Source organism: Papaver somniferum, chromosome 1 (genome assembly GCF_003573695.1).
Source record: "Papaver somniferum cultivar HN1 chromosome 1, ASM357369v1, whole genome shotgun sequence".
In the NCBI taxonomy this organism is placed as follows: Eukaryota; Viridiplantae; Streptophyta; class Magnoliopsida; order Ranunculales; family Papaveraceae; genus Papaver; species Papaver somniferum.
In genome coordinates this window covers 53344168-53371096 of record NC_039358.1, presented here as the reverse complement: position 1 = coordinate 53371096, position 26929 = coordinate 53344168, and the positions used below count along the sequence as shown (strand labels likewise).

The following is a 26929-nucleotide window of genomic DNA, read 5'->3' as shown; positions in this document are numbered from 1 at the left end:
TTACTCGTCACCCGCTACGCCACAGGACGGATCAAACCCAAATTTGGTCTTCTTTTTTAGTCTTTAGTCTTTAGTTATACTTGCACCACTGTGGACGCTCTAAAAGTCCATACTCCATTGCAATTTGCAACCTAGACTTTCTAGATATGATATGATTTAGCAATTGAAAGGAAATTTTAACAGTGCTCTGCTCAGACTGTAAGGAAATTTTTGCAAAGTGAGAAACACTGTTAAGTAGGACCTTGCCTCGGACTTGGTTCAACCCACATTCAAGCTAGACTCATTTGTTAGGTTAGGTCAGTATCAGATGTTTTCCACTTTCTTGCTGCACTACGGCACTAACTAGACAATCAGAGCAGTAAGGTCCTACGAAACTCTGGACAAAAGCCGACTAACAACATTTAAAACCAAAAAAAAGTAGTGTCCATCTACACAGCATAAAGGATGTCAACCGCATGTTTTATTAGAGATCAATCTTGTGAGTTGTGCAGTCTGCGCAGCACCATGAGAGAATGACCGTGAGTTTTGACTACCAGTTATGCAGCATGCTGTGAACTATTTGACCAACAAGTGCCCTGTGCACCATAACTACTAAATTCTGGTTTAGCAGACAGACACTGAGCATGCTTGAAAGAATATGCTTATTGATTACAGGGGAATAAGAACTCCAATATTATCACAATTCACTATTAGTGAAGTTATTAATCAAATGGTAAGATTCTATTGATACTGAAGAAACCAATCAAAATGGTTCCAAGAGATTACTGTGCAGCCCACCAACGATCAGGAAGGCGCCAACGCTTATGCCAGTATATTGACACTCTATCCCATAATGGGAAACCAAAGTTATACTCGAGAGGTTCATCGACAGCTCCCCCAACAATCAAGGGTAGCCATATATACCTTGAATTACTTAGATTAGCTGGGTTCCATCGGTCAGCCATAAATAAATATGAACCTGGAAAGCCTGCCAAAGGAACTACATATGTGCTCTGAGCAAAGAATGTTGTTTGTCTGAAGATCTTGTTCCCCCCTAAACAAGGGTTTCCCATGGTTTCCCATGGACCCATCATGGAATCAGCTGCATGTGCAAGTGCTTCATTTGGTGCCCATCCGGTGCAACCTGATGTAATCATGTAATAAGTTCCTTGACATTTGAACAATGCAGGAGCTTCCCTGTGTTGCCCTATAAGAATCCTTCTCATTACCCGGGTGACGTCCAAATAATCATCTGTGAGTGGCCCGATGTGAAGTTCACTGTTATCTTCAGAAGAGTAAATTATGTAGGCAATGCCTGTGTCGTCTTTGAAGATTGTCATATCTCTGCTTTCGAAGCCGTGAGGTCGTTTACTGTAGAGGTATTCAAATGGGCCTGTTGGGTAGTCGCTAACTGCAATACCAGTGGAGGCTTTGGTGTAATTAGCATCATCAACATGCATCCACATTACATACTTTCTTGTGTAGTCATTGTATATCACCTTGGGTCTCTCTAGCACGTTGAGTTTGTGGAGATCATGGTTCAGATCTGTTTCTTCTCCTGCCAGCACAATTCCCTCGTTCTTCCACGTCCACAAGTCCTTGGAAGAGTAACAACTGACTCCAACTATGTCAACCTGAAAGAACAGGAGACCTATTACAATGCACTTACACAACGGATTTGGAACTAATCTAGAGATGAATGAGCAAAACTGATTCTAACCAGTAACCAATGTACTTATCAAATTCAGGTAACTCAACCATTCCTGTTGTTTATTAATTCAGTCGTACCAACCCTGTAAATGATCTTCAACCTAATCAAAGCGGTGAAAGAATCCAGGCATCACACTAACATTTCAAGATGTAGTCATATAGGGGAAAAAAACAGGTCTAAACATTTTCCAAGTTCCAACATACGGAATATAAGATTGGGCATTCCACGGCATGTAATAAATTACACAAGGTGAACACATTGTACAAATGAATGTCTAGACAGACATTCACGAAAAACATTTGTGATATTTATCTGGAAAGCCTATTATCTGTTCTTTGGATTTCTTCCAGATGCGAACGCATATATTTATTGAACTAGGAACCAAGAGGCAGTTTTTTAAAGTTACAAGCCAATCTTGAACTTTTGAATCCCTTGTGCCAAGAAATCACCTTTACAGAAGTACCAACAGGTTATTACTTATTCATTCATGTGCTGACAAATTCTCAGGAGTTGTCAGGGAACCTTCTTAGCCACGTGATAAAGTAATTTCTGTCAAGAAGATGATCTCCTTTGCAGCCAGAGAGTACTCACAGGCAGAAACATATTGCACACGATAATAGCTCTTGAGATGTAGCCACAGGAGAGTAGTCAAGAGAGAAACATATTGCACATTTGCAGCCAGAGAGCACTCAGAGGAAGAAACATATTGCACATAATAATAGCTCTAGAGATGCAGCCACAGGAAAGTAGTCAAGAGGCAGAAACATATTGCACATGATAGCTCTTGAGACTCATTCAAGATCAAGATCTTGCTATCTTGTTATCTTGCTCTCTTGATAGTTATCATCTCATGGATCTAACACTCCATGCAAATGTAAATAATAATAAATAAACCTTGTTGTAAATTCATGGACCCAACTCTCCTTGAAAACCAGCTTGCAAAAGAAGAATTATCCAAGGTCTATTAACAGCAGAAGTCCAGCTCATCCAGGCGATGTGGGACTATTCTAACACCCCTCTGAATGACTAGTATAATAAAGACAGAGAGGCACAGAAGCCATGACACATGATCAAAACCAACTTTGCACCCCACTTAATTCTGTCTTGTCATGGTTTCGGTATCACTCATCTTGTGTCGTAGTTTTCGTGTCACTCAGTCAACATTCCCCTAGTCGTTGAGAGGGTGCTAGAGTAGTCTCACATAGCCTGAACAATCTAGGGTCTACTGTTAATAAACCTTGGACAATCCTTCCCTTGCAAACCGGTTTTCAAGAAGGGCTAGGATCATGAGTTTCTAACGAATCTAATACAATATTACCTAAGTGGGCCTACCATCCATATCTGGAATGACAGACGACACAGGTTAGAGAAGGCCAAAACACTATTTTCCTCTCCCCTACCATCCATATCTGGAATGACGGGCAATACAAGGTTGGAAAGGCCAAAACACTATTTTCTTCTACCTATAATTTGCAAAATTCTCCCTCTTTACCCTTCTTCTTAACCATAGATTTTTATACGCAATTGTGATAAAAGCTTCCAGTACAAATTTCAGTTAACATTGCAGCTGAGAAAAAAGCTCCAGCACAAATTCCAGTTAACATTTTCCGTCAATTTGCAATAAGTTTTAAAACAGAAACTGTTGGAACTCCTTTGATGTGTAGTGAAATGTAGTGCTAGGTGGAAAGATCAAACATTCCATCGACATCACCATTAAAAGAGCTACCTACATTACTGACAAATTACTGTTCTAACCAACCTAAATATCCCAAGCTTGTGTGTTGAATGACTAAGGAATTCGACTTCCACTTTCCACTTCATGTTATCAGAAGACAGGTTTTGTACATGCATCATCATTCACAAACTTATCTGAATACCCTTTTTAGGCTACAGAGATGCCCAAATCCTAAATGTAGTGTTCACTCACTGTTTTGGATCTGGTCCATTCAGTATAAATAACACCACTAAAAGCTCATCTTATTACAGCAATTTGATTTTCCAGAAAATTCAAAACCATACTCCTTTGAGGACACCCTTTTTTCTGCAGGACCAGTTCTTCTTGATGCCATAAAATTAACATCAAATGCGATCTTGCTACATACCCACCAAAACTTGCCCCCAAGTCTTTACCCCATCATGTGGCATCACCTCCTTTGAGCAAACAGGTGGGTCCATTATTGAAATGGACCACTGACGTGATGACAGGTCATGTGGGAAGGATTTCGGAGCAAGATTTTGGGGGTATAAAGAATTTTTGGATCAAATGTATACCTGTCCTATGAGGCCCTACAACCTATCCAGTTTTCATCTTAAGCATTGAAGCTGTTAAGGGTTGTTTTTCCCACTACTAGTAAGAAAAATAAACTATTGGTAACCAAATAGAAAAGCTGTGATTTAACACCCATGCCAGTTCCTCGTCCCACTCGCCTAGCATCAGCAACCCAACTCTTGTGTTTCTATCCAATTCAATCTATATTTTAGAGATAAACTATCTTGTGGAAATGACTTGATAGATGAAGTGCAAGACAGTTAGAAGATCAAGAGTAGAATTTCATTCTTTTACTTTTGATCTAGTTCATTCTTTTACTTTTGATCTAGAGTAGAATTTCATTCTTCTCTATAACCGATAACCGAAGTCCTTTAGTCCCGAGCAAGTCAGGGTAGGACTAGAGATATTATCTCGTAAAGATCCTATCTCATAAAAGTATAGCAGATTTTACACCGGCTCACCAAGCCTGGGCAACCAGCACAAGGCAGAAACTTAGATATTTCAGAAACTTAGAGTAGAATTTCATTCTTCTCTATAACCATCATAAGTAAATCTAAAGTAAAATTGATCTAGTTCATCTACGCAGAAACTTAGATATTTCAGTTACTGGAAACATGAGTAGGAGCATTCAGTGTGTACAATGTTATAGCAGTAAGATTAGCATGACATATAATATCTGTAACACCATGAATTCAGCTGTCAACTTACCCGTGCAGGCGCTTGATCATGAGCATGGTAGGTGGGACCATCTTTATTTTCTCCATACCAATAATATGTTCTAGTTCTCTCAACGTACAAAATCCCTCCACCGTGAGCTTGAATAGGATTTCCATCGGTGTCCAACCATATCCTCCCAGGATAGAAATAAAGGCTATCATTCCCTGTTCCAATCCTTGGGTCTATTACAGATTTTTGATCCGGAAAAAATAAATGTCGTATTTGTGAATTCTCATCAAGGAATTCCTCAATCAATGTTGTATGTCGCTTTGGCCTCCGCTTTTCAGCACGTGGGTTCCGTTTGCTCCTTGCTGACGGCATCGGAAAAAGTTCCTCCTCTATCTCTTCAAGTTCATGAATCATCGGGAATGGACTGAAATGGACCTTGCCGTCTTCTCCCACCCCATCCCTGTGATGAACAAGGGAGTAAAGATGGAGAATTAGAACGCATCCCACAAGACTCCACACTATTGCATGTAATGACCATTTGTTATGTTTCCTTTGTTTGTTCCTCGCCCTCATTTTTGTTCCCCTTATCTCCTCAATTTTAAAAAATGCAACCTATCGAGATCCAACCCGATAAAAATCAAAGTTAAGTTACATTTCCATTGACCAATACTTCGAAAAATTTCACAAGAGAATTATAAACATCGACTATATAAAGAACACGAAAAGCCGAAAATCAACTGTATATTTCAGGTTAAAGTCCCAAAATGCTAATACAATTGTAGAACTAAACAAACACCCAAGAGTGAATTTCTCCTTTTCCTCTACAAATTTGCTTCTTTAGTAAACCATCCTCAACATAGAAATACTGTAACTTATTCCCTCACTCTTGCCTTTCTCTCTTTTTTTATAATGGAATAATTCTCTTTGTCAACCACCCAATGATTAAGAAAAGAATCTGATGCAATCAAAAACTAAACAAATTTATTCTTGGTCGACATAGAGGTAAACCAAACAAAAAAGGGCACCTAATTAGGGATTCAGTACAAAAAAATATACAACCACTACACCATTAACAACAAGGATAAGCCAATCTCAGAACCACAGAAAGAAAAAAGAAAAAAAAACAAGAACATGCTTAAAAACTAAAACAATTGAAATAGAAATTGCACCAAAAATATCATTATAAACACAAGTAAATGGCTAGAAAAAAAGAGGAAGGAGTTGAGCAACTTGCCTGATAAGATCTTTCTCATGAGCCTATATCAGTATTGCTGATGATAATGCTGCCGGTGTTTGCAACATTTATTGACCTTAGAATCAACAAGTCTAATCCAATCAAATTCCAGTCCCCAGAAATAATTAATCTCACTCAACACTACTACCCCTTTCTTCTCAACTCTCATTTCTTGTCTTTCAATAATTTCTACTTCTTCCTGAATTATTACTGCAAAAAGTGAAGAGATAAAGGAGTAGTAGTAGTTGTTGGTTGTTAGTAGTACTAATTTCAGTTAGATCTTACTTAAAACCAAAGATTTCTCTCCACCAAATCAAAATCTATACAGCACCAAAATTGTCCTTTCTCTTACCAAAAGTGCAGTTTTAGGTTAAATTCTTATGCACTTGACTCACTCTTTGTACCACCCTTTTGTGGTAGAATCTATCTAATCTAGGACTGTACTGCTTCACACTTTTTGTATCGAAGAAGACAACAACACTAAAAACTAGGGCTGAACATGGTTTCAGTTTTCCGCTAGAATCGGATCGAATCAGACCAATTAGGAAGAAATCAAACCGAATCATTTATTAATGGATTAGTTATGGTGTAGAAAGTGGAAAACCGATAATGTTTGTTTTGGTTTGGTTTGACCTCTAAAACCGAACCAAAAACCAATGAAAAACTGGTTAATTTTTAAACTTAGTTTCTACCTTTTACAAGTATTAGATTCTACTCATTAATTTAGAAATATAAACCCTAAATCTAATATTTCATTGTGATACTCTCCCTCTTTCTCTTTCTCCTTCTCTCGGTCGCCTCCCTTCTCCACCCCTAATTACAGCAGTCATTGCTACTACTCGACTTTCTTCTTCCCATCTTCCTTCTTTTTTGTTTGTCAATAACTAAATTAAGATATGTTATATATCTTCTTCTGATCTCTACATTTAGAGTAAGCTTTAACTATTCTTGATATATTTTTCTTTTATCTGTAAATTTGTGTAATTTTTTTTTGTTTGAGTCGTTTGACATAATTATTGGTTAACCAAAAATCACTGGGACAAACCGAAACCAGCTGGAACCATTTGGAAACCGAACCAATGGTTAATGGATTGGTTTGGTTTAGATTTTTAGAAACCGATAGTATTGATTTCGGTTTTGGTTTGGCTAGAAACCGAACCAAAACCGACCATGAACAGCCCTACTAAAGACACATAGTCTTATTTGAGATTAGTTGGTATAAAATGACAATAATACCCATGCTTTTGTCTTGTTAATCAAAGACTTTTTTAATTATGAGGAGGCTAGTGTGGATTAATCTTAACCGTACATGTGGGGAGAGTTTGGATGATTTTGATTAAAGAGTCTGAGATGATTCACGTGAAAACGTGTTACTGTCGGTTCCAGCAAACCACCTGCTTCATGTCAGTAAAATACAGCCAGTCTTGGGGTTGCCGAAATCCGACCAACATTTCAGACTGCAATTTAACGGATAATACTACAAAGGTTTGCTTTTTTGTTTTTGTAAGCCGTATTTTTACCCGTACTGCAGTTTCAGCATTTTCAACATTTTTACCACTCAGATTCTCTATTTTACATATCAAGCTGTACAAATCATGGAATTACTCCAACTCCTTTTGTTTTTGTATAAACCCTCCTGTTATATACAATCTGCAGTATATCTATGTACATTTTCTACAAGTATTTCTAGCTACTGACTGACTGTTGTTGATCTAGGTACCAAGGAGCACCTAGAGAAACTCCTTCCTCTGTCTTGAAACATTTTGACTACCCATACTAATAACAAAACCACCATAACGGTCGAAACTGATAGAGTTGATACCCACAACAATTTGATAGACATCTTAAGGGATCTGCATTGGTGTAATACTACGTCGGAGAATGTATCTTTCACGAATGTACATTCCGTTAAGTTGTGTAAATCCGGAAAAACGTTTATTAGTCCTTGGACAGTTTGTGTATATGCCCATGCCATGTCGTATAATGCCTCGGTGATGAATTTCGTAGGATCACCTTTACATGACGCTGGTCCTGTTTTCGAGCTGTGGTTTTGATGGCAAGTGAATTTTGCCAGGACCTGCAACAACAAATTAAGAACAAACTATTGAGTATCCTTGAAACAAAGTGTTAATTAAGAAAAACTGGAAACTTTAGGTGCTTGAATTCTTACATTTGGTATGTCCCCGATAGGAATGGCGCTTGCTGAACAATTACTTGGATCGTAGAAGAAGTTTGGTGCACCTGAAAATGGGTTGCATACTTTCAAAACTGCACCAGGTGATTCACTTTCATTGTCGCTTAATCCCAGAATTTGACTCATGCCTTGTACTTTCGTGTTCAGCTGAAACCAACAAGCAAATTGTCAGAAGTTCTGCAAATGGAAAGTTTCTTACTTTCTTTCTTTAAGAGATGTGGTTTTGTGTACTACCTTGCTAATGAATTTATGGATTGTAGAACCGATTTCTACCATGATGTGATCCGCGTAGGCCTGAGATACGCAAGGTAATACGGAGTTCAAACTGTTGTTATTCGGGTTTTGTTCAAATTCCTTGAAAGCTGAACAAGCATCCTCCACGAAACTGCATATTTAAGAAAAGCCACAATCATATCTGTTGCAAAGCTCGAAGGATATACCGCAGAAAACTGGCAATGTGCAGCACATATAGAATTGACAATTTGTAACTGGAAATGAAGATAGAAATGAAGTACCTACGTATGAAGGAAGAAATGAAATCCAGTCAGAACCCAACAAAGGACCGTTAAAATCCAACAAAGAACAAGAATCCTGAAAATACAGAGAAGAAATAAAATAAATTACAAAATTTTCATTCACGTTAGAAATTTGATTACTACTAACTACTACTTGTACTTACATGATGAGACCAGGGCGCCAATGCAGCAACAATAGAACTGCAACCATAAAACAGAAGTTACCCGTTTAGTACGAAGACTACGATTTTGTTTCACGGGACTGGATGGTAAAATTGCATGGTATGTGCGCTCACCTAATGCAAAAACAGTAAGTGCCATGTTGATGCTTATGACCCCGGTTGTTGCTCCCTGCCTGAAATGAGAACTTCAAATAGTAAACAACAAGAAATTTGGGAAGGACTAGACTAGATAAGTAGTGGTTGGATATATCCTTACAAAATTTGAGTTGCAAGATCAATTTTGTGCCGATTCTTGACAACTATGCGTTGAATGTTTTGTGACTCCCTTTGAAGCTTTCTTGATGTCCAGTTCAACCGAGAAAATGCTGATTCATTATACGGACGTAAAAGGCGTTGCATTTCATTCATAGCTCTCGACACCTTTCTGATTGACCGATGCGCATTCCCGGCTGCTCCTAGTATTGATTCTTCCATCTTCTTTGTTCTTCCAAAGAAATTCTTGTTTGCAGCCAGAGTAAAACCAGAACCAATTCTACAGAAACACAAAAAACTTGAAATTCACATTCAAAATTTTCTTACACTAGAGTTACACCAGTCATATGTGGTGAGTTTCAAACAGAGATTCACAAAAATCTTACATGGCAAGACATGTGAAGAGTAAGAGCAGGAAAAATGGTATGATGTAATAATAATTTGAATGATCTGCAATATTTGAAGATCTGCTTGTCATGCAACAATTCTTCAAAATCAAGGAAACACCAAGTCCTAGTCCCCCAAGAACCCAAATTCCAGCCATTGCATATCCATGAACTCCTGTAAATGCAACAGACTGCAATAACAAAAAAAAAAATGAAATTTTGATCAAAATGAAGTACAAAAAAAGAAAAAGAAGCTTATAAACTTACAGCCCAGTAATCTCTGTTTGTAATGTTGTAACCTCCATTGTAATGTTTGAAACCATGGAGAGGATTTGGTCTATCGTAAACCATTCTCATCACCACCTCCTCATTGCCATTAACAGGAGGGGATGAAGAACCCAGCACCAGAGTAGATTTATTTGGTGTAAAAATTGATGAGAAAAGAATAATAATGCAAAACAGATTTGTTTTAGACATTTTGGATTATTTAGAGCTAATTAGCAAACCATAATGTAGCTATTGCCATTTGATAAAGATGATATTAGAAAGGGGTTAATTAGAGCAGAAAGAAATGGAAATTCAGAGTATAACTTTTTAGACTTATCCATTAAGCTAAGTATAGCTTTTGCCTTGGCCTCTGGTTTTGCATTTTCTCCTTTCTAACTTTATTGGAGTTGAAAGAAACAAGGCAAGAATTAAGAAGGAGGCTTGAAACTTTTTCTTAATACAAATTTTTTTTATGGTGGTTTTTTGAGTATTGACCATGTCAAACTGTCAAGTCCCATGTGATTTTAGGTTCTAATTTAGGCAACTCTGTTTTAGGGTAGAGTTGTTTTTTTATAGCCTTTTATGTGCATTTTTGATGCCCTTTTGGGATTGTAAGAAGGTGCATTACTGATCGTACAGCTTTTTGAGAAGGGAAAGATTTCATTATCCTTGACCGGAAGTAGTAGTTGTTCAGAGTCCACTTGTTAATAGAGTCCCAATCATGTCATGTGTGGGCGAGAATCTAATGTATAAAGCAAAGCATAATTCATGCTCTTTTTCTTAATGCAACTAATAATTTGTTTAAATTTGACTCATTAAATATGATTCACAAATTATTAAATACTCCCTCCGTCCCTAATTAGTTAAGCCATTTGTAATTTGCACAATTATTAAGGCAAGGAAAGAAGAGAGTATGTTTAAGTATTTTTTACAAATATGCTCTTATGGATAATAATTTGTAAAACTTCGAAATAATTTATCTCTTAAATTATACCACGGTTTTTAGTAAACTTTACACCATTTGAAAAGCATTTTAAAACACCTATGTAACGAATATAAACATGACTATCAAATTATACATATTTCTCATAGTAACAATAATCAATTAAAAGGGTAGTTTTATAAACACCCCCTTGATTAGTGAAATGGCTCATCTATTTGTGGGACAAAATTTAAAACCAAATAGCTCAACTAATTAGGGACGGAGGGAATAGTACTTATAGAATATTTTTAAATCTAGTCATATATCTGCCCAACAAACCGCGTATAAAATTCCTCCCGAGATTGGGGTATACCCAGATTAATTGGGGTATACCTAATAAGACAAAATCTGGGTCATTTTGAAGTAAACCGGGACACCTCTTAATCATGTATTTTCTAAATGGCTAATATATCCTTGTTTAATTAACACTAAAAAAATCTGATTAGCTTAATTGATTGAGTTTAGGTTGATTAATTGAGTAGATTAAAACTTCTCAAATTATGAATTTAAGTTATGAATTTTTTTTTTTTTGATCGAACTTATGTGGGAAGATTTTTGATAAAAAAAATTTGTTTTGAGAAAACTTTTTGCAACAGAAATGAAAGCACATTACCCAAACACTTCTAAGAAGGGGATTGCAAAGCTATTGTATGAAATAATACTCAAAATTAAAGAAGAAATCGACACTTTCAGTTCTGAAAGTATGAAAAGTCGGCAAGGTCGACGAATGAAGACCATGCCGACTAAGGTTGGATGGCATGCTTGTTTCTAAAAAATAATGCCGACTGTATTATTTTTAACACACAGGAGACTGTTGTAAATGCTTCAGTAGTCGGCATGGTATTAATTTCTTACCTTGTCGGCTAACCTATAGTCGGCATTTATTTAATTTCTCACCTTGCCGGCTAACCTATAGTCGACATTGTAGTAATCTTACAACCTTGTCGACGTTGGTTATCTCCAAAAGAAAACAGAATCTTGAAAGTCGTAATTCACTTTATTCATGCATTTTTTGTTACTACATTGATTGAAACATAAAATCTAACTCCTTGTCGTAGGAATAACGGATGCACTTAGCACGTGCATCAAGCCTTTGAACCCCTAGGCGACCCTAGTGAACGAGTTATAGTCTCGTGAGGGTTTACATGAAGATCTACCCACAAAACCTACACAAAAACTTCTAATACCATCAATCTTCGTCAGAGGAATCCGAGTCCGATTCAACCACCATAATCTCTGGGGCATAATCCGGAATCTTGGATATCATGAAGTGATATCTTGCATCAAATGCGAATGCTTCCCCCTTTTCCTCCAAGTAATACGCTCTCGTGACTTCATGCTACAAAAGAAAACACAAATTTATTTTGTTAGTGGTGTTTAATAGGAAGATCAAACAACATGGATTACGTAAAATAAACCACAAAAATACTTACAAATTGTTCAATGGAAAAGTTAAAGTGGGTATCGTTCAAAATCTGATCTTGGATAGCTAAATAAGCAAGTATCGCATTTTCGATGACTAGGTGCCTATCATGGATTTGTTGAACACTTCTTCCGTTCGGATTCCCAAACTCTTTCATATATTTGTTGTATACCTTTTCCCAAAAGGTTTCAGTATCTACTGTTAGAGCACTGCTAGGTCGAACTCGCAAGTGTTGTTATCTCAAGCTTTTTTGTCAAGTTTAGTTGCCAAAACTATAAGTCTTGATTTCTAGTCTACTTATAGCTAAGTCTCATACTAGGATAGAAAGTTTAGTTGAGTTCTAGACTCCACGGCGTTCATCATGCAAAGACGAAGAAATACTCAAGGAACTAGTGGATCTTCATCGACAAAAAGGAACGTGGAGATTTGAACTTATCTATCACTCAAAAGTTTATATACTCTATCTCCTATCTTGAGACAAAAGTCGTATTGGTATATAGACTTCCATTATACACATTTTCTATTTCGATCCGAGTTTATCTCGCTTATATATTTCTCGAAATATGTGTTGGTAAGCTTTCGCTTATGCCAAGTTCATCTTTACTCGTGACGGAAGTCATGTTAGATATTTCAATCTCTTGAAAATCGCTTTGATATAAAATAGTGTGTGAATAACCACTATATAACATCCTTTAAGAATCTTTCAATGATTGAAATGAGAGTTTAGAATATATAACCATGTTTGTATATAAACATTGTATGCGAACTCATACTTGTGTAAGTCCAAAATCCTTGAACCAAAGTATGCGTACTTTGCTTGTTCAGGATGACCGGAGCTAAGTCCGCGTACCTGTACGCGTACTGTCGGAAGTTCACATCCCATGAATTTCTGCTGGACTTTGTGAACTGAAAACAAGCTCAGTCCGGGTACTTAATTATGCTTACCCGTATGCGTACTTAAGTGGGTTATTTTCGAAAAAAATTTTACTTCGTGAACTAAGACAATTATATATTAAGGAATGAAATCTTTGCAAATTGTGGCTATAATGTTCATGAATCGATTCGAGTGGATGAAAACTCTTTTTTCTTCGATTGTATCTTGTATACTTCTCTGAGATCTAAGCAATTGAATAACTCTCTAACTAGTTCATTTGAGTTATTTGAACTAGTTGTGGTGAAGATAAATAAGGTTGATATGAAAGTGCTCATATGGCTAACCATTGGTTAACTATTGTTGAACCAAATAGGTGTACACGTTTAGGTTCGGTTACTCAAACCTAAATGAAGTTATATTTCATTTGTGTATAACAAGCTAATTTCTATCTAACGGTTGAAAGATATTAGCTTGAATCTAATCAGGTTTTGATCTAACGGAGAATATTGCATGCTTTGTTACCAAGGTAACATTGATTGCAAACCCTGATTTGAAGACTATATAAAGGAGAACTCTAGCAACTGGGAAACCTAATCCCCACACCTCCTGTGTGATACTAGTTTTATAAGTTAGAGTCGATTCTCCTTTAACCTTAGGTTTTTATCGAGACCCTATAGGTTAACACCTTGAAGACTTTATTGGGATTGTGAAGCCAGACCCAACTATTTTCTCTATAGTTGTGTGATCTGATCTTGCTATTTCTATCGTGATTGAGTACAATCGTAAGATTTTCTTGAGATTAATTTCTCATACAAGAAACCGCAAATGCAGAAAAACCCCAGGACCTAGTCCAGATTGAACACACACTGTATTAAGCCGCTACAAACACTAGCCTACTACAAACTAACTTTGGTCTGGACTGTAGTTGAACCCCAATCAATATTATACTGATCCAAGGTACAGTTGCACTCCCAACGTCTCTGATCTCAGCAGGATACTACGCACTTGATTTCCTTAGCTGATCTCACCCACAACAAAGAGTTGCTACGACCCAAAGTCGAAGACTTTAATAAACAAATATGTGTCACAAAGAAAAGTCTACGGTAATAGATAAATATGTCTCCCACAGAAATACCTACGAGTTTTTGTTCTGTTTTTTGATAAATCAAGGTGAACATGAACCAATTGATAACCCAGACTTATATTCACGAAGAACAGCCTAGAATTATCAATCACCTAACAATAATGTTAATCGACTAGCGAAAGAAGATATTACGGAATCACAAACGATGAGACGAAGATGTTTGTGACTTCTTTTATATCTTTCCTATCAGAGAAATCAATCTCAATCCAATCTTACGATTGTACTTAGTACGATAGAAACAACAAGATCAGATCACACCACTACAAGAAAACTAGTATCGGTTTGGCTTCACAATCACAATAAAGTCTTCAAGTCGATAACCTACAGGGTCTCGGTAGAAACCTAAGGTTAAAGGAGAATCGAATCTAGCTAATACAACTAGTATCACACAGGAGGTGTGGGGATTAGGTTTCCCAGTTGTTACAATTCTCATATATAGTCTTTCAAATCAGGGTTTGCAATCAATGTTAGCTTAGTAACAAAGCATTCAATATTCACCGTTAGATAAAAAAAACTGATTAGATTCAAGCTAACATCTTTCAACCGTTAGATCTAAACCTAGCTTGTTACACACAAATGAAATGCACGTTTATTTAGGTTTCTGTAACCGTACCCAAACATGTACATCTAGTTGGTTCAACAGTAGTTAACCAAATGGTTAGTCATATGAGCACTTTCATATCAACCATATTCTTCTTTACCATAACTAGTTCAAATGACTCAAATGAACTAGTTAGAGAGTTGTTCAATTGCTTAGATCTTATAGAAGTATACAAGACACAATCGAAGCAAAAACGATTTGATTTACTCTAATTGATTCATGAACTTTATAGCCACGGTTTGCAAACTTGCATTCCTTAGTTTATATAAGTTTAAGTTCAAGAATAATCGTTTTTAGAAAATAACCAACTTTAGTATGCATACTGGTACGCGGACTTAAGTACCTGGAATAAGTTTATTTTCAGTTCACAAACTCCAGCAGAAATTCACGGGACGTGAACTTCCGACAGTACGCGGACTCTAGTTCTGGTTATCCTGAGAAGCAAAGTACGCATACTTTGGTTCATGGAATAATGACTTATACACGTATGAGTTACCACACAATGTTATCCAACCATAGTTATATAATCTAAACTCTCATTTCAATCTTTGAAACATTCTTAAAGGACGTTATATAGTTGGTGTTCACACACTATTTTTCGTCAAAGCAATTTTCAAGTAATTGAAACTTAATATGACTTTCGTCACTAGTAAAGATGAACTTGTCCAAAGAGAAAGCTTACCAACACATATTTCGAGAAATAGATAAGCGAGATAAACTCGGCTCGAAATAACAAATGTGTATAATCATAGTCTCTATAGCAAAATGACTTTTGTCTCAAGATAGGAGATAGAGTAGATAAACTTTTGAGTGATATATAACTTCAAGTATCCACATACCTTTTAGTCTATGAAGTTCCACCAGTTCCTTGAGTAGTTCTTCGTCTTTTTATGATGATCACCATGGAGTCTTGAGCTCAACTACACTTTCTATCCTAGTCCGAGACTTAGATATAAGTAGACTAAAAATCAAGATTTATAATTTTGATTACTAACATTGGGAAACATGGTTGAGATAGCAACGCATGCCAGTTCGACCGAGCAGTCTCTAACAATCTCCCCCTTTGTCAATTTTAGTGACAAAACTATCAATACATATGAAATACAAAAATAGATAAATAAACTTTTGTAGCTTCTCTTCCACCTTCCTGATATTCTTGGTTCTTCAACATTACTCGAAATCTTCGTCACTTCCAAGTACTCCAATGATCCCAAAGGTTGTAAGTTTAGTATCATCGTTGTTGAAAATCAGTAGCTATAACAATGAGAAAACAAGAGTTCTCAATCTTTGTTACACAGTGTCATAGTATTATTACACATCATCAAAGTTCAATTGTATCACAACTTCGACAACAATACTATGGTGATATCTATGACTCCCCCTTAGTCAGTACTCCATCTCACATGGAAACCACTCCCCCTTACATAATGATCCGAAAACCATACGTATTTGTAGTGTGAATTACACATTAATTCTCCCCCTTTTTGTCAATAAAATTGTCAAAGGTACGAAAACTAGTGGGATCCTAATGAAATTTCCATAGAGATATTTCATGACCAAAAGAAAGCACATATCAACTTTTTAGATGCAATCATATAGCCGAACCTAAATGATTTCATCAAGGAGTTCATAAAGATACAAGATGACCCCTATAATATTCCACAGCCGCACTAGTTTTCGTACCTTTGATAATCAGGTACGAAAACTTATATAAACTTATATAAAACACTCCCCCTTAAACTTATATAAACTTATATAAACCACTCCCCCAAGATAACCCCTTAAAAGAAGGATTTGTTTCGACATAACAAATCACATACGAATATGAATTTGAATCCAAAAATACTCAATTAAATTAACCATAAGAAAACCCATGATTAATTTAATCGGAAATGCTCAACATAAGAGAACTTACAGAGCCGCACAGTATATACATACAATATGGATCAGGGAAGATCAATACTGCGGAATAGACAATGATTCATTATATTTTCCATCACTATTTGCACAGTGACATACAATAGACATAATCCTCATGAACAAAAGTTCATCCTATGTTCCATCAATATTTGCATAATGACATATAATAGGCTTAAAAATTTTGTAATGTTAAAATTTCATTCATTCTTTTATCAACACATGCATATCGACATACGAAGGACTTAACTTTTGACAAGGTATTGGACAATCATATTTCACGGACGCAAACACACATATCAACCATATTTCACGGACGCAAACACACATATCCCATAACAATTTGCAATATATAAAACCATAAAGACTAATAATGCAAAAACCATCTTCCAAACAACTTTTAGAATTTAAATAAAAAAACCTAAATACATGAAGATGAAAACGTTGGACATAACTAAGTGTAATCACAATAATGGCTATTTCAAACTCTAGTTATTCTTCTAAATAAAACAAGAAATAAAATTCTCATCAGAAGATTTACTAGATAAATATAAAGACACAATTTACTTATCATCTTCATCATCGGAAACACTCCAAGATGCTTGAATCATGTTAAATTCTTCCCTGAGCTCGGGAAACTTAGTTGCAACCAGTTACAAATGTTCTTGCACGCACTTTACCCTTGAATTGACCTTATACACACCCTTGTGATTTTTTTGAAGAAGACTCAAGGTGGTAGGATCGCAAGAACCGTCAAGGGAATCATCTCTTTGTCTTTTGCACACATTCTCCCTTAACGTTTGAAAGTACATGGGAAAACAGTTTTGGGAACCCCAAGAGAATTGCCAATTGAATCAAAACCACGTTCACGAAAATTTGTCTAATCAATCAAGGGTAACCTAACTTCTTGTTGGGTGAAGTCATCGAAGTCATTTGAAAAATGATGAAACCACAAATATCGAGACTTGGAACACCCAATTTAAGGAAATAGACCAATTCTGCAAACTCGCGACTCCACCGAGAATTCTCAATTGTGGAGGGACAAAGATTAGAGATATCAAGTTTTCCGAAAGCCATCAAGGCCACACTAAGAACATTAGTATGAAACTTCCCTTGATTCCAAGCAACCTTCTTACCACAAAGACCAAGAGAGATGTCTTCATGTGATGGTCGTTCATCACTTGGCCTAGGTAGACGAACATTTCCCAACAGAATTTTGGTAATCTTCAAAATCAATTCTCTATTAACAAGAAACATTTTTCTATTTATCATGGTTTTGAATTCTATTTTTTCGAGATCAACATCATGAATGTTGGCATAGAAAATTATTGTGAGAGTATCAAATCCTTGACCAAGACCATCAAATATGTTTCCAAGATTGAATTTTTCAAAGCAAACTAAATCCTATTTATTTCCATTAGATGAATCCAATTTTTTTTCTAAAATAAAACCCATAGATGAAATCCTTTCAAAAACATTAGCACAAGAATCATTGACAAACCTAATCCTAAGAGAATTTTGGTCCAAGGAAAGATTCATGCTAGAAGAACCAAAGCTTTTTGAAATTCCTTTTGAAGCCTTGAAATTCATCATGAGGTCTAGAAATTGGAAAGAAACACGAGGAATTTACTTACTTGGAATGAACCTTGAACACCTCTTTGTCTTATTTTTTTCTCCAAATAATTTAATGGACGAACATCATGAACCCTAGAAAGTTCATGTACACGGACAGATAGGATGAAGAAGAAGGTGCGCGTACTTCTTCTTTATATGCCCCACTAATGGGCTTCGACCCGTTTACGAACCGCGACCCACAAAAGGAATGTGGGATGTTCTCCCATCAAGGTTGTGCATCCCGTGACAACACAATATGTGAGAGGAGACGGATGTTGTAGAAAGATTTATTCGAAACTCCCATAAGGATATAATAACATTTTAACCCAGTTGTACACAAATCAAACCATTTCTTGCCCCATCTCAAGATATATACAAATGGGGTAGTGCCAAGCTTGTTACCAAGAGGCATGATGTCCAGAGGAATCCTCATGCAACATTTCTGGTTGGTATTTGTGAGCAGTCCCAGTGATATAATCAAAGTAATGATGATAATCAGGGTTATCAGAGCTTTCTATCTTCTTTTGATGTGACTAGAAAGAAGATTCTTCTGATTCCTTGACCCTGTGTCAAAAAAATGAGAACCGGTATTGTATCTACTTGTGTTGACAGAGTGTTTAGTCGTACATCATTTTTCCACAGTTATACATGTACATAACTTTTATTGGGTCGATCTTTAAACTTAACATAATTAAGTTTTTATAAGAATCTAAAAAACGCTTTCGAAAGCCCTAAATAGATATTTGTCAATTAATCCATTACGATAGTATTTCTCAAATAGATTAAGAGTTAATCTACTGAGAGTCCATATCTTTGAGCGTAACGTACGTTTTCTCAATCTTCCCTTCTTTTTATTTTTTTTCTTTAGATTGTTTCTCATCATCTAAGTTTTCCAAATTCTTAGATGAAATGAGATTATCATGAGAAACCGGAGGTATTGTCCATAATAATCTTTGAACAATCTTTAAGGATTTCTGGCATGCATTACAGATGCCAAGAGAACTTTTTCCAAAGAAATTTCCCATAGGGTAATTTTTAAGGATCAAACAAACACAAACTTATTAGGTTTATAGTGTTTGCCTGCTCTGATAACAATTGAAAAGACGGGGGTCTAACAACCACACCCAATATTTCAATTAGCAATTTATATGGACTAAGTCCAATATACTTTTAAGAGAATCAACTAGACAGTCAGACTCAATCTTAATAAAAGTACATCAAAGAGTTATATGTCACTTTCTCGATTCAATACTTACTGGAGCAAATAAAAATCTGCGAGTCCAATTAAATACAAGAGAATCACTTGAATGGTACCAAAGACCAATATTCAAGGATCAATCAATTTCAATCAACAACCAAAGGTTGGATTTCCCAATTGATTGATTCAACGCACAACCTGTGATATTTCAATTATATAACAGAATATAATGCGGAAAAGAAATAACATAGACACCAGAAGTTTTGTTAACGAGGAAACCGCAAATGCAGAAAAACCCCGGGACCTAGTCCAAATTGAACACACACTGTATTAAGCCGCTACAAGCACTAGCCTACTACAAACTAACTTCGGTATGGACTGTAGTTCAACCCCAATCAATCTCACACGGATCCAAGGTACAGTTGCGCTCCTTACATCTCTGATCCCAGCAAGATACTACGCACTTGATTCCCTTAGCTGATCTCACCCACAACTAAGAGTTGCTACGACCCAAAGTCGAAGACTTTAATAAAAAAATATGTATTACACAAAAAAGTCTACGGTAATAGATAAATCTGTCTCCCATAGAAATACCTACGAGTTTTTGTTCCGTCTTTTGATAAATCAAGGTGAACAGGAACCAATTGATAACCCAGACTTATATTCCCGAAGAACATCCTAGAATCATCAATCACCTAACAATAATCTTAATCGACTAGCGAAAGAAGATATTGCGGAATCACAAACGATGGAACGAAGATGTTTGTGACTTCTTTCATATCTTGCCTATCGGAGAAATCAATCTCAAGCCAATCTTACGATTGTACTTAGTACGATAGAAACAACAATATCAGATCACACAACTACAAGAAAAGTAGTATCAGTCTGGCTTCACAATCACAATGAAGTCTTCAAGTCGTTAACCTACAGGATCTCGGTAGAAACCTAAGGTTAAAGGAGAATCGACTCTAGCTAATACAACTAGTATAACACAGGAGGTGTGGGGATTAGGTTTCCCAGTTGCTATATTTCTACTTTATATAGTCTTTCAAATCAGTGTTTGCAATCAATGTTAGCTTAGTAACAAAGCATTCAATATTCACCGTTAGATGAAAACCTGATAGATTCAAGCTAATATCTTTCAACCGTTAGATCCAAACTTAGATTGTTACACACAAATGAAATGCACGTTTATTTAGGTTTATGTAACCGTACCCAAACATGTACGTCTAGTTGGTTCAACAGTAGTTAACCAAATGGTTATCCATATGAGCACTTTCATATCAACCATATTCTTCTTTACCATAACTAGTTCAAATGACTCAAATGAACTAGTTAGAGAGTTGTTCAATTGCTTAGATCTTATAGAATTATACAAGACGCAATCGAAGCAAAAACGATTTGATTCACTCGAATAGATTCATGAACTTTATAGCCACGGTTTGCAAATTTGCATTCCTTAGTTTATATAAGTTTAAGTTCACGAATAATCATTTTTAGAAAATAACCAACTTAAGTATGAATACTGGTACGACTTAAGTACTCGGAATAAGTTTGTTTTCATTTCACAAACTCCAGCAGAAATTTACGGGATGTGAACTTTCGACAGTACGTGGACTGGGTATGCGGACTCTAGTTCCGGTTTTCCTGAGCAGCAAAGTACGCATACTTTGGTTCAAGGAATAAGCACATATACACGTATGAGTTACCACACAATGTCTATATCCAACCATGGTTATATAATCTAAACACATTCTTAGAGGACGTTATATAGTTGTTGTTCCCATACTATTTTTCGTCAAAGCAATTTTCAAGTAATTGAAACTTAATATGACTTTCATCACTGGTAAAGATGAACTTGGCCAAAGCGAAAGCTTACCAATATATATTTCGAGAAATAGATAAGCGAGATAAACTCGGCTCGAAATAGAAAATGTGTATAATCAAAGTCTATATAGCAAAACGACTTTTGTCTCAAGATAGGAGATAGAGTAGATAGACTTTTAAGTTATAGATAAGTTCAAGTCTCCACATACCTTTTAGTCGATGAAGTTCCACCAGTTCCTTGAGTAGTTCTTCGTCTTCGTATGATGATCTCCATGGAGTCTTGAGCTCAAATACACTTTCTATCCTAGTCCGAGACTTAGCTATAAGTAGACTAGAAATCAAAACTTATAGTTTTGATCACTAACATTGACAAACATGCTTGAGATAGCAACACATGCGATTTCGACCGAGCAGTGCTCTAACAAAAAGAAAAACAACAACCAGCCTTTACCCGAGAAAGGTTGAAAACCGGTTTTTAACTATTGCAAGTAAAAGTTGAAAACCCTCGAAACACATATGCTTTTATGCAAAACCAAAACCAAAACCGATTTAACATATTGTGACTTTTTCACATATTGTTTCTATCAGAACTCCTCATGATCCTTTGATAAATCCTAGTAACATGGGATAGAAATTATTCCTGGTAAATCAAAAAGTCACCCAAACCATAAGGGTTCACAACATTATGAGATCTAATATCAAGGTACTAAAATCGAAAATAAACATCCCATAAACATACATAGCAATAATAAAGCATTCAAGCACAGGCTATGTAAATCAAAAACTATCACAAGAAAAATTAAATGAAATAATTTCATTCATAATAGTTTTGTTCATAATAGACTTAATATAATCATTGAAAGAAACCAAAAATTGATGTCTATTTTCCTGAATTAAGTATTACAACATATAACTTAATCTCTAGTGGTGCTCTTATTGTTCACCGAGGTTTCTTCAGTGTTCAAGCTTTTGAAGCATGTCTCATGAGACTTGTCAGCAACCACTTCCTGTTTCTCAAGCTTTTCAACTTGAACCTTCATGTCAACAATATCAGCTTTTGTTTCCTCAATCTTATCCTTGAGCCAGTCCTAATTTAGAACCGTTATTAAGATTGGTTCTTAGTTCTTCAAAACCTTGGATATAATCAATCATACTATCAGAACAAATCCATTTGGTTTTGGTTGGATCTTGAAGGTTGTAAGCCAACAAACATGACTCATCTTGTGATCCAACTGAACTATCAGAATCATAATCAGACATGATCTTTGATATGATTTTCTTCTTCCTCTCTGTATTGATTCCTTGACAATCTTTAACCTTTTGAGCTTCCTCCTTATTAGCCTTTGTGATACTGCTAGTTACTGGAGGCATGCTCGGTTTCATAAATAAGGATTGACTAGGGTTTCAATGATACATGCAAGAGATAGTTTCCCTTTGAGAAGAGACAATTTTCGGACCGAAAATATCATAAAATCCGAAAATATTACAGGAATATATTTTGTTTCCTTTGTCTGAACTTCTCATGCTGGACGGCTTATTAAAATTCGAAAATTTTAAATAAAACCTATTTTTGGAAGATCATGATAGACATGAACATTTTTTAGACAACCATGGATTCACAGCTATCAATAATGTGTCATAACTTTTCTGATAAACAACTACACAAACAAATGTGCTCCAGTTTTATTGTGCCTTTCCCATCCATGAATAGGAGCACGAAAAAGGATGAGAGTGCACAATTTTGATACAACTAAGTTGCATCGCAGTAAGATTTTTCTATCTTACAATGAATATCAGAAACATAGTTCATGTTTCTCTTCGGGAATTTCTGCCCAAACTATTTTCTCCCAAAACGATGATCTTTTCTAACTCTAGAGATATGATCATGTGGAGAAATTGTACTGACGTGAGAATTATCAGAGATAGATAAATCTCTCTTAATTCTTTCAATGAGATTTTCATAAGATTTTCTCATTCTAAGGACTTCCTTATGATCCACATCAGTGTGATTATCCGAAACAATTATCGGAAATTCCTGATTGTTTCTTTTGGCAGAGATTCTCTCTTTCCATTTCTTATGGAATTGTTCTTCTTCAAACCAGGAATTGTTTCGATATGGGTGAGGATGAACCTTTTTCCAGAAGTGATTATCAACTCTTTCCTCTGATTCTTTTGAGTTGATCTTATCGGGTAGTGGTATAATCTGTCTTTCTATTGAGGAATGGTCTTTCAGTTTTTTAAGACAAAGAACTTCCTTCTATATTGTTACCACCATATGTTGAAGAAGTATAAGTTTCCTTTCAAGTGACTGAAAATTGTATTCCTTAAGATCACTTTCACGGAATCGGTTCAAAGTTTCCTTCAGACAAGATTTCGTTTGATCATTAGTAGATATAGAAGATGGTTTCTTATCCTCTTCTGACTTGATGTAGTTAGGAAAACTACCATCATCTTGATCTGTTTCAGATGTGACTAAACCGGTTTTATCACAATCTGTAAAAGTCGAGCAAGGACTTTTAGTTTCCTCAACATCAGAAGTAATCACAACAGCATCATTAGTTAGAGTCATAAGACGTGTCTTCTTTTCTTGAGAAAGAGATTTACCAAGAGCTTCTTATTTGACAGTGAGATTCATATTCTTTATGGCTAGAATATTCAGTTGAATGTCTTTATGAAAAAGCGGGGGTCTAACAACACCACACAATATTTCGTTTAGAAATCTGTATGGACAAACCCGAATATACTTTTAAGAGAATCAACAATACTCAATCAATTAAAAGTATATCGACAAGTTTATATCTCTATCCTTATTTGACTTCCTCAAACAGAAACTGTGAGTACTAATCAAATACAAGGAAGACTTGGACGGTACCAAAGACCAATGTCCAAGGATCAATCAATATCAATCAACAACCAAAGGTTGGATTTCCAATTGATTAGATCAAATGCACAACCTGTATTATTTCAATTATAAAGATGAAACAATATAATGCGGAAATTGAAATAACACAGGCATCAGAGATTTTGTTAACGAGGAAACCGCAAATGCATAAAAACCAAGGACCTAGTCCATATTGAACACACACTGTATTAACCCGCTACAGACGCTAGCCTACTACACGCTAACTTCCGACTGGCCTATAGTTGAACCCCTATCAATCTCCCACTGATACAAGGTACACTTATGCTCCTACGCCTCTGTTCCCAGCAAGATGCTGCGCACTTGATTCCCTTAGATGATCTCACCCACAACTAAGAGTTGCTACGAACACAATCGCAAGCTTAACAATAAAAAAATCTGTCTCCCACAAAAAAGTCTATCAAAAAGGATAAATTTGTCTTCCACAGATAAACCCTGAGTCTGTTTCGGCTTTTGATATAAAATCAAGGTGAATCAGAAACCAATTGATAATCCGGACTTATATTCCCAAAGAACATCCTAGATTAATCAATTACCTTCTCAACAATCCTTCCTGACTACACATGAGGTTTGTTTAGGAATCACAAACAGAGAGACGAAGATGTTTGTGATTACTTTATCTTGCCTATCGGAGAACTCTCACGATCTCAAGCCAATCAAAGATTGTACTCGTACGATAGAAGATGCAAGATCAGATCACACAACTACGATAAAGTAGTGTCGGTCTAGCTTCACAATCGCAATGAAGTATTTAAGTCGTTAACTCGAGTTTAGAGATGAAACTCAAGAGTTAATGGAGATCGACTCTAGCGAGCGCACTAGTATCATACAGACGTGTGGGGATTACTTTTTCCCATTGTCCCCTATATATAGTCTTCAAATCAGGGTTTTGCCTTAGTTACTAAGCAAACCATATCCACCGTTAGATGAAAACCTGATTTAGATTCAAGCTAATATCTCTCAACCGTTAGATCGAAATCTTATCTTGTCATACACAATTGCCATACACGTTTACTGGGTTTGTGAAAACCATGCCCAAACGTGTACGCTATGTTGGTTCAAAATAGTAACCAAAGGTTAACCATATGAGTATTTCATACCAACCATTTTATTCTTCACCATAACTAGTTCAAATGGCTCAAATGAACTAGTTAAAGAGTTGTTCAATTGCTATGAGATCTTATCTAACTACACAAGACACAATTGAAACAAAGATGATTCGATTCGATTGAATCGGTTCATGAACATTGTAGCCACGGTTTGCATAAATCATTCCTTGATAATTTAATATCTATGTCCAGAATTCATCTTTAGATTATAACCACTTAAGCTCACAAACAAGTTCGCGGACTTAAGTTCAATCGGTTGAGTTTTCCAAACTCAGCAGAAATTCTCGGGTCGAGAACTTCCGCCAGTTCGCGGACTAGTCTCACAAACGAGTTTTTGGAAATCCCAGCAAAATTTCTCGGGATGAGAACTTCCGTCAGTTCGCGGACTGAGTTCGCGAACCGGGTTCGCGGACTTGGCAAGCCAATTCCACAATCCTACCGATTTCTCTTGATCAACAAAGTTGGACATCTTCGGTTCAAGGAATACATTGTTATGTAATATAAACTCTTATTCCAATCATTGAAACATTCTTAGAGGACGTTATATAGTTGTTACACTATTTCTCGTCAAAGCAATTTTCAAAGTGATTGAAACATTCATGACTTGCGTCACTAGGTAAAGAAAACTATGGTCGAAGCTAAACGCTTTACCAACACACATTTCGAGATATAGATAAGCGAGATATACTCAACACGAAATATCCAATGTGTATGATCATAGTGTATATATATAGCATACGACTTTTGTCTCAAGAAGTAGGAGATAAAATAGATAGACTTTTGAGTGACAGATAAGTTCAAGTCTTCACATACCTTTTTTTCGAGAAGTTACACCGGTTTCTTGAGTAGTTATTCTTCTTGTCTGATGAATTGCCATGAAGTTCTTGAGCTCAATTACACCTTCTAACCTAGTCCGAGACTTAGCTATAATAGACTAGAAATCAAGACTTATAGTTTTGATCACTAACATTGACAAACATGCTTGAGATACCAACGCATGCGAGGTTGACCGAGATATGCTCTAACAATCTCCCCCTTTGTCAATTTTAGTGACAAAACTATCAATACATATGAAACAAAAAAAAAGATAATGAAACTTAAACAACTCCTATTCCATAAGTCCAATTCTTCAACGTTCCTTGAAATCTTCGTCCTTTTCAAGTACTCCAATGATCCCAAAGGTTGTAAGTTTAGTATCACCGTTGTTGAAGATCCGTAGCTAACAATGAGAGAACTCGAGATTCTCGATCAATGTTATACAGTGACATAGTACTATTATGTTATATCAAAGTCCAATTGTATCACGACTTCAACAATAATACTATGGTGATATGTATCACTCCCTCGTAGTCATTACTCAATCTCGATCATGGAAACCACTCCCCCTTACACAATGATCCGAGAACCATATGTATTTGTAGTGTGACCTAAAATATTTCTCCCACCTTTTGTCAATAAAATTGGCAAAGGTACAAGAACGGGATCATAATGAAATTTCCACAAGAAATTTTTCATGACTAAAAGAAAAAACACACATCAACTTAATTTAGATGCAATCATATAGCCGAAGCTAATAGCATTCATCAAGGAGTTTAAATATACAAGATAACCCCTAAAAATTCCACAGCCGCACTCCCCACAAAGATATGACCATTAAGCGCAAGT

The 26929-nt window shown here is 36.0% G+C and overlaps 2 protein-coding genes across 5 annotated transcripts; both read right to left on the bottom strand.

Annotated features, from left to right (window-relative positions):
* Nucleotides 1-624: 624 nt before the first annotated feature.
* On the bottom strand, nt 625-6315 carry LOC113286939. 3 transcript variants are annotated; one of them, XM_026535589.1, is made up of 3 exons: nt 5860-6315; nt 4668-5237; nt 625-1613 (listed from the first exon to the last, which is right to left on the bottom strand). In XM_026535589.1, the coding sequence occupies exons 2-3, from the start codon at nt 5196-5198 to the stop codon at nt 762-764; spliced, it is 1383 nt and encodes a 460-aa protein (XP_026391374.1). In that variant the 5' UTR covers nt 5199-5237; nt 5860-6315; the 3' UTR covers nt 625-761. The 3 variants fall into 3 exon arrangements, with proteins under 3 accessions (XP_026391374.1, XP_026391387.1, XP_026391380.1); XM_026535602.1 differs by having other exon boundaries at nt 4668-5085; nt 5860-6314; XM_026535595.1 differs by lacking the exon at nt 5860-6315 and having other exon boundaries at nt 4668-5659.
* A 1068-nt stretch (nt 6316-7383) lies between these two features.
* LOC113329026 lies at nt 7384-10044 on the bottom strand. 2 transcript variants are annotated; one of them, XM_026575996.1, is made up of 9 exons: nt 9656-10044; nt 9389-9579; nt 9007-9282; nt 8865-8923; nt 8733-8769; nt 8573-8644; nt 8288-8438; nt 8030-8200; nt 7384-7936 (listed from the first exon to the last, which is right to left on the bottom strand). In XM_026575996.1, exons 1-9 carry the CDS (start codon nt 9863-9865, stop codon nt 7550-7552), a joined length of 1554 nt encoding a protein of 517 aa, XP_026431781.1. In that variant the 5' UTR covers nt 9866-10044; the 3' UTR covers nt 7384-7549. The 2 variants fall into 2 exon arrangements, with proteins under 2 accessions (XP_026431781.1, XP_026431790.1); XM_026576005.1 differs by lacking the exon at nt 8573-8644 and having other exon boundaries at nt 9656-9892.
* Between the last annotated feature and the right edge of the window lie 16885 nt (nt 10045-26929).